Source organism: Meleagris gallopavo, chromosome 26 (genome assembly GCF_000146605.3).
Source record: "Meleagris gallopavo isolate NT-WF06-2002-E0010 breed Aviagen turkey brand Nicholas breeding stock chromosome 26, Turkey_5.1, whole genome shotgun sequence".
Lineage (NCBI taxonomy): Eukaryota > Metazoa > Chordata > Aves > Galliformes > Phasianidae > Meleagris > Meleagris gallopavo.
Genome location: NC_015036.2, coordinates 5728554 through 5736567, shown reverse-complemented (window position 1 = coordinate 5736567; position 8014 = coordinate 5728554). Strand labels below are relative to the sequence as shown.

Genomic DNA, 8014 nt, shown 5'->3' with positions numbered 1-8014 from the left:
CATTCTGGGGTGCATTAAAAAGAGCGTGTCCAGCAGGTCGAGGGAGGTGATCCTCCCCCTCTGCTCCGCCCTGGTAAGGCCTCATCTGGAGTACTGTGTCCAGTTCTGGGCTCCCCAGTTCAAAAAAGACAGGGAACTCTTGGAAAGAGTCCAGTGGAGGGCCACAAAGATGGTGAAGGGCCTGGAGCATCTCCCCTATGAAGAAAGGCTGAGTGAACTGGGTCTGTTTAGCCTTGAAAAGACGACTGAGAGGGGACCTGATCCAGGTTTATAAATATCTGAGGTGTGGCGGCCATAGTGGTGAGGCCAGTCTCTTTTCAGTGGTACGTGGAGACAGGACGAGGGGAAACGGACATCAGCTGCAGCACAGGAAGTTTCGCACGAATGTGCGTAAGAACTTCTTCACGGTGAGGTGACGGAGCACTGGAACAGGCTGCCCAGGGAGGTTGTGGAGTCTCTTTCTCTGCAGATATTCAAGTCTCGCCTGGACGCCTACCTGTGCGACCTGGTGTAGGGAACCTGCTTTGGCAGGGGGTTGGTCTCGATGATCTCTAGAGGTCCCTTCCAACCCCTACAATTCTGTGATTCTGTGATTCTGTGAGTGTGCAAAGTGCTCCCAGGGGGTCAGAGGTCACTGCAGCATCCCAGCTTGCAGATGTTACTGATTAGGCTGAGAGGGGATCCTGCCTCCTCTTGCAGCAGAGGTTGGTTGTTAGGGTGTCAGATGGGGCCTGGCCACCACGTGATGATAACCTTCCTCCTCTTTCTGCTCTTGTTGTTCTGTGCTCAGGAGAAGGAGAAGCTTGCATCTCTCGAGAGACGGTACCAGCTTGTCACAGGTGGCAGAAGCTTCCCCAAGATGTCCTCAGCTCTCAAAGAGGTAACTGGGGAGATGGGGCACTGTCCTGATTGCTGCTCTCCTGCGTGCTGAGCTGCTCCCATCCCCAGGGACAAGCCTGGGACACTGCAGTTTATGTCTGCAGCAGTTCCTCTGCTTCCCATTGCCATCTGTCTGAAGCTGGGCACTCACACTACTCCAGGCTTGTCTGTGGGCTGCAGCGACTGTCATCAAGTTGGCAGGGAGGGAAATGCAACAGAACCAGGCTTGGGAGCAGCAGCATCTCCCCTGTCAGACTGCTGGGATGCTGCAGGAGGCCTGTGCCAGCCCGTGTTGTTAGTGGGTGGCATGGCGGGGTGCCCTGAGGAGAGGGGATAGCACAACTGCAGAGCATCTCCCAGTCTGGCTCTGACCAAGTTGGGGCTGCAGTGTTTCCCAGCCTGCTGCTGCTGGGAAGGGATGCAGGATGGTGGGGTGCCCTCGTGCCTCAAGTAGTCCTGCTGCCTACCTGGGCATGTGGGCTGCTGCTGCTGCTGTGACCCTTCTGCCTCTGCGTGCCTCGCCTATGTGATCTTTGCCTTCCCACAGGAAACCCTCCATATTTCAGAGCCTTATGAGCTGCTGGAGGGAACTAAGCCCCTGAATCCCCCACTAGGAGCAGCTGCCTCCTTAGCTTCTCCTTCTGCCCACTCCTACCCCAAGATGCAAGAGGTAATGGCACTAACTGCATGTGCTTGCGTGCTTGCCTGGTGCAGGGCGGGCTGATCCTCTGTATGGATATCCTTGCTGGCAATGGGGTGGGTGCAAGACCCCTAATGATGCCTTGGGGCAGCATGTCACACCCTGTAGCAGCAAGCTGAGGCAGTGCAGACAGGTTCTTCCCCATTTAGCTATCTGACACTTGAGCTTGGTAACACCAGCTGCCTGTCCCTGCCATGCTCCTCCTGCTCCGGGCTGTACCCGTCTGCTTTAATCCTGTGCAGTGTGGATGCCCGCATTTCGCCTTTGCTTAGCACTGGCTGAGGAACTGCCTTCCTGCAGTGGTGCTGGGGCAGCTTGAGGCACCTCCTATTGCCATGGTGCCATCTTGCCATGGATGGCTTGTGCCTGGGGACCTTGGGGACTCCTGGCTCAGGCTGATGGAGCCGTGGCAGTGCAGGCTGGAGTCTTCTATCCCTAGCATGTGGTGATGCTGCATGTAAAGCAGCAGAAAGGCATCGTGCTGGGACTCCCAGCGCTGCTTTCAGGTAGCTGCAGAAGGGGACGATAGCAGGCAGGGAAGGGTTCGGCTGGCGGTGGTGGGTCACGTGCATGCATGGGGAGGTTTGCTCCTGTTTTGAGGTCAATGCTATGAGGCCAGCACATGGGTCTAACTCTCCTCCTTCTCCGCCGTGGATTTCTAGGAGTACATGAGGCTGTCTGACGTTTTCAGGTTCTACAGCAATGCATACGGCTCCAGCCTGGACACTAAAGCTTCTGCTGCTGCTCCCGCTGCTGCTCAACACTCTTTCTTGCTTGCTGTGCCCCCTGCAGCCAACGAGGTACCTGCCCCAGAGCATGCTCGGGTTGCCTGCTTGGGGCTGTGGTGGGCTGGCCATGTGGCCGCCTCCTGCTCCCAGTGCTCAGAACTCACCTCTTCCCTAGGCTGGGCAATTTCTTTTGCTGCAGCTGAGCAGGGAGGAGCGGTGGGAGCAACCCAGCTAGGGAGTGCTTCTTGTCTGCTCCATGCAGGGCTTGCCCTCAGAGTGCTGGAGCAGAGCTCAGGAGCAGAGCAGGGAGCAGGTAGATCAGTGTGGCAGCTCTTTGCCTTTTGGCCCTGGGGATCTCTCAGGCTGTGGTCATCGCACCTATGCAGGGAGGATGCGAAGCAGGGGGGAGCAGAGCTTTGTCCATGATGCATGCTGCCTGGGCTGGGGGCATGATGAGGGAATGGAGAAGGGATGTCTGAGGTCCATGCTCTGCGCTCTGCAGCATCAGCATCACCACCTGCTGCCATTACTCCTGGGGATGCTGATACCTTTTCTGAGGGCTTGTCCCCATCACTGTTTGCTTGCTCCTCTGTACCTATCTCTGCCTGGCTGTCCCACAGTCCTCCTTCACAGCACACTTTGCTTCTCTCTGCCCAGTACGTGACCATTGAGCAGCTCTCAGGGATCCTGGGCAGTGTCAGTGCCCCTGCTGGTTCTCCACTGGGCCGTGCCCCTCCAGCTTCTTCATCCTCAGACTTCACTCCTCTTCCTCCTCTGCCGGCTCTCTCTTCTCCCTCCATCTCCGCAGAGGTTTGTGTCCCATTTCCCTCCCTATATCCCCAAGCATTCCCTGGGCAGAGAGAGGTGCTGGCAGGCTGAGGGGCACATACAGAAAGGGATGGGGTGCTGCTGAAACAGCCCAAACAACGCCATGAGCTGCAGCCCCACTGCCACCTTTGCTGTTCTGCTACCTGTGTGGCAGCAACCCGAGCTCTGCCCGGCATGTGCTGGGCTGCTGATGAGCAGGGGTGTCAGGAGCTTCTAGGGCTCATCCAGTGGTCACCAGGGTCCCTGGGGTCTGTACCTCACCTGCCATGCCCCTGCTACCTGGGGCCAAGCACCACACAGGGCAGTGATGCTCTGACCTCTCACTCTCTTTGTCTATGTCTTTGTCTGTGTTTCTGTCTGTCCCTCCCATCTCATGCGGTGTCTCTTCAGATGGAGAAGCAGCTTCCAGGGGGCCCAGTATGGCTCCCGGCTCTTGATTTAGAGAAGTGGTACCAGGAGGTCATGGCTGGCTTTGAGACCTCCTCCCCTGTCTCTCCTCCTTCTTCCCCTCCTCCACTTCCAGCTAAAGCTCACTCTTCTCAAAAGCCTCTCCAGGTAATGCCCTGCTCCCCCTGCAGCTGCATGGGGCTACAACTCAGGCCTTGGGGACCACATGGTGCCAATGTGTTGGGGGAGGCTTATGGGCCAGGGGAGCTGGCAGGTGCTCAGCTGGATACTGGAGCCTGCAGCAGTGTGGGACCACTCCCTCCAGCACCACTTTGTGCTGGTGTCTCAGCTGTCACCGTGGCAAGGGCACTGTCAGGGTTGTGCAGCGTGCACAGGGCAGGAGTGGTGTGGGAGCTGATACCAATGTTGGAGCTGAAGCTCTCAGCCTGATGTGGAAATTTGCAGCTTCCCTTTCCTTTTCTCACCTCTGCATCTTTGTGCCCAGGTCTATCGTGCCAAAATGGAGGGTGATACTGGTGCCCTCAGCCCTCGGATGAAGAGTGGCACCCCGTCATCCTCACAGCTCAACATCTCCATGCTGGGTCGCAGCCCGTCGCCCAAGGTACGGCCATGGTGGGAGCTGTGCCTCATGCAGGGCTGCTGCTGCCCGACGCCAGCCCCATCCTGAGTGCACAGGGTGGTGCTTAACACATGCTGTATTGCTCCAGGGTCCCCTGCATGCCCCGAGCCAAGCAGGCAGCCTGCCACGCAACCTAGCAGCCACACTGCAGGACATCGAGACCAAGCGCCAGCTGGCCCTGCAGCAGAAGGGTGAGTGCCAGCTCCACACTGCCGCAGCTCCCACTGGGCATGCCTTTTTTCCCAGACACAGAGCAGCCTGGGATGTGGTGGAGGTCCAGCTTCTCTGCACAGCTTGGCAGAGGAGGGAATCTGGCTATGTCCCTACCCACCCAGCCAAGGGCAGCGGGATCAGCCAGGGCCATGGCAGCCCTGTGGGTAGCATGGTTGGAGGCAGCAGCCAGGCTCCAGCAGGACACAGCGCCTTGCTCACGGTCTCTTGCTTTTCCCCTCTCTCTCCCCTTCCCTCAATCCCTCCGCCTGATGGTGCATCTCCAGCCGACCTGCTCCCAGCAGAGCCCTTGCAGCCAGGCGATGTACCAGGTAGAGACGTGGAGCGGCTTGGATTGCCTAGAGTAGCCCCAAGGCAGAAGCATGGCTGTTTGCTGATACCTTCTGTGTGGATGGGGAGGGGGCATGGCTAGCCAGGACCCTAGGGTGCCTGTCAGTGTCTGCTTATGGACAAACCCCTCAACCCCTGCAGGCATTCTGCACGACACAGGAGCCAAGAGAAGCTCAGTGCTCCCACATTCCCCAGGGACATGGGAGCCCAGGTCCTGCCTCATCCTCCTGAATGCTGTGCTGCATGGACAGACAGTGCCTCTGGGACAAGAGGCGAGAGCAGGCATGCTGCAGGGCTGCGCCATGGCCAGCACTTCTCTGCAGCGTTCTTTAGGCCAGAGCTGCTGCTCTCTGAGGCAGGGGAGGCACGATCCCAGGCTGTTCCCCTGCCAACGCTTTGCCAGCCTGCTCCCGCCAGCCTGACGCATGCGCCCCTTGGCTGCCACCACCGCGTGTGTCAGAGCGCAGGCAGGGCCCTGTGCCAACTGCTGGCCTGGAACAGCGGCTGCTGCGTGTCCCTGGGGAGGGCTGTGCCGCATGTCAGTCCTGCGCCTGGAGAGGGGCACTGGGGGAGCTGCTGCAGCTCTGGCAGCTGTGAGCGCAGCAGGGCCTGGCCACTGGGTTGAACCTCCCAGCCCTTCTGTGGGGCCAGGGCCAGCATCAGGGCACTGTCTCTCACTGAGCCCTGGGCCCAGCTCCTCCTGACGGGTGCTACTGCTCACAAACCAGAGCCACAGCTGCAGCCCGCCTCCATCTCCCCCTGCCCCACCTCAACCCCTTTCACTCTCAGGGATGCTGAGCCAGGAGTGCAGCTCCTGCTGGGTACAGTCTGCACACCTGTTGCATGCGGTGCTCAGCAAGGCATGGTGCTGCTGCAGAGCCAGAGCTGGGCTCTTGAGGACAGCCCTGAGTGGGGCTGTGGCAAACTCTGAGTGCGGCATTCCATTGCAGCAGCTCTGTGCCCTTCCATGCCCAGGCAGCAGAGCCTGCAGGCCCACAGCTGCCTGCCGACCTGCTCTCTCCTTCTTCCCGGGGCGCAGGTCAGCAGGTGATTGAGGAGCAGAAGCGGCGCCTGGCAGAGCTGAAGCAGAAAGCAGCGGCTGAGGCTCAGTCGCAGTGGGAAGCCTTGCACGGGCAGCCTCCCTTCCCTCCCTCCTACCCTCCGCTCATGCATCACTCCATCCTCCATCACCACCATGCCCACGGTGCAGGCCCACGGGCCGAGGAGCTGGACCACGCATATGACACCCTCAGCCTGGAGAGCTCGGACAGCATGGAGACCAGCATCTCCACAGGCAACAACTCAGCCTGCTCACCTGATAACATGTCCAGGTAATCCTGGGACTGGCTCTAGGCCCTAGGCTGAGCAGTGCAGGCTACGTATCTTCTTTGGCTCAGAGTCCTTGCTGTAGGCATTGTAGCTACCTGCTGAGCCAGGATTCCCTTCACACATGAGGGGCACAGCTTGACTGCAGAGACAAGAGGGTCTCTTTGTCACTGCTGCATTATGCAAGGAGGGGCTTGAGTGCTGCATGAGAGCTGGCTGCTGCAAGCTGGCTGCTGTGGCACTTTCATGGCACCATCCTCCATCCCATGCTCACCTGCAGCTTCTGTCAGCACCAGCTCTGCAGGGCTGACCCTGGGGGCATCTGTTGGAGGGACAAGGCCCAGCATCCTGTCCTTGCCCCAGCCAAGCACTGGGGCTTTGCTGCTGCATCCTGAGAACCGCCAGCAGCGTTGAGTTGTGCTGAGCCAGACCCTGGCACAGGCAGGGCAGCAGGAGTTATGTTGTGGGTGTGCGTTGACCCAGTGGTGCTCAGTCATCTGCAGGATGGCAGCTGAGCTTGTCTTGCAGTGCAAGCGGGATGGACGCAGGGAAGATAGAGGAGATGGAAAAGATGCTGAAGGAGGCACATGCCGAGAAGTCCCGGCTCATGGAGTGCAGGGTGAGCAGATGTACCCCTGGAGCAGGCTGGGACAGGGGCTGCATCCCCGATCCATTGGGTCCCCAAGCCACTGGCCTGAGCACCTCTACACCTGCAGGAGCGGGAGATGGAGCTGCGCCGGCAGGCGCTGGAGGACGAGCGCCGGCGCCGGGAGCAGTTGGAGCGCCGGCTGCAGGACGAGACGGCCCGCCGGCAGAAGCTGGTCGAGAAGGAGGTCAAGCTGCGGGAGAAACATTTCTCGCAGGTGTGGGGCTTGGGGACAGAGCTCTCAGCTTCTCCTGGGATGCCGCAGCTCCCTCCCCAGGCAGGGACCTGCCACTGGGCTCGGTGGTGCTGATGGGTGCACAGCGCTGTGCCCACACAGTGGGGTTTGCAGCACGGTGTTGCTTTCCCAGGCTCGGCCTCTGACGCGGTACCTCCCCATCCGCAAGGAGGATTTTGACCTGCGGCTGCACATCGAGTCCTCGGGGCACAGCGTGGACACGTGCTATCACGTCATTCTGACAGAGAAGATGTGCAAGGGCTACCTGGTCAAGATGGGAGGCAAGATCAAGTCTTGGAAGAAGCGCTGGTTCGTCTTTGACCGCATGAAGCGCACCGTCTCCTACTACGTGGGTGAGTCCCTGTGCGTGCCAGGCTGAGCTCAGCCCCAGCACCACGGCCAGGTGGCTGTCCCCCACCCCTTTCCTACGTCCCCGCTAACATTGCTTGTCTCCGTGGGGCAGATAAACACGAGACAAAGCTGAAAGGCGTCATCTACTTCCAAGCCATCGAAGAGGTGTACTACGACCACCTCCGCAGCGCCGCTAAGGTGAGCCCGGGCTGCGGCTGCCGCGTTGTGTCGCGGGATGCGGGTGGGTGGGAGGGGCCGGGGGAGCCCACGGCCGTGCTGACCCTGCGCTCTCCTCCGCAGAGCCCCAACCCCGCGCTGACGTTCTGCGTGAAGACTCACGACCGCCTCTACTTCATGGTGGCCCCGTCGGCTGAGGCCATGCGCATCTGGATGGACGTCATCGTCACGGGGGCCGAGGGCTATACGCAGTTCATGAACTGAGGGCTGGGCTGGACAAAGCTGGGCGGCACAGAGCTCTGCGGGCGCGGCCACGGGCCCGTTTTTTGTTTTTTTATGTTAACTTTTTAAAAACAATTTACTGGAAACGCGTCAGAGCACTGAGATGTGAAACCGGGCAGCGCGGGGCCGGGGAGGGGCGGCGTCCTCCGGCCGCCAGGGGGCGCTCGCGGGCAACGGACGGCCCGCGCCTTTGTCACCGCGGAGGTACTTCCGCACGCACGCGCATCGCGCCGTCACGCGCGCTTCCGCCCACCCCTGGGTGCCCGGCAAATGG

At 60.1% G+C, this 8014-nt stretch overlaps 1 protein-coding gene across 1 annotated transcript in view; it reads left to right on the top strand.

Moving 5' to 3' along the window:
- PHLDB1 (pleckstrin homology like domain family B member 1) overlaps positions 1-7830 on the top strand; it is a 22736-nt gene extending 14906 nt beyond the window's left edge. Inside the window, exons 14-26 of the mRNA XM_010723813.3 lie at positions 791-880; positions 1427-1549; positions 2242-2379; positions 2965-3117; positions 3526-3690; positions 4028-4144; positions 4251-4353; positions 5763-6054; positions 6578-6668; positions 6766-6912; positions 7064-7283; positions 7394-7479; positions 7582-7830. Coding sequence (XP_010722115.1) covers positions 791-880; positions 1427-1549; positions 2242-2379; positions 2965-3117; positions 3526-3690; positions 4028-4144; positions 4251-4353; positions 5763-6054; positions 6578-6668; positions 6766-6912; positions 7064-7283; positions 7394-7479; positions 7582-7722 — 1866 coding nt within the window. The 3' untranslated portion in view covers positions 7723-7830. The remainder of the gene's footprint in view (positions 1-790; positions 881-1426; positions 1550-2241; positions 2380-2964; positions 3118-3525; positions 3691-4027; positions 4145-4250; positions 4354-5762; positions 6055-6577; positions 6669-6765; positions 6913-7063; positions 7284-7393; positions 7480-7581) is intronic.
- Positions 7831-8014: the final 184 nt, after the last annotated feature.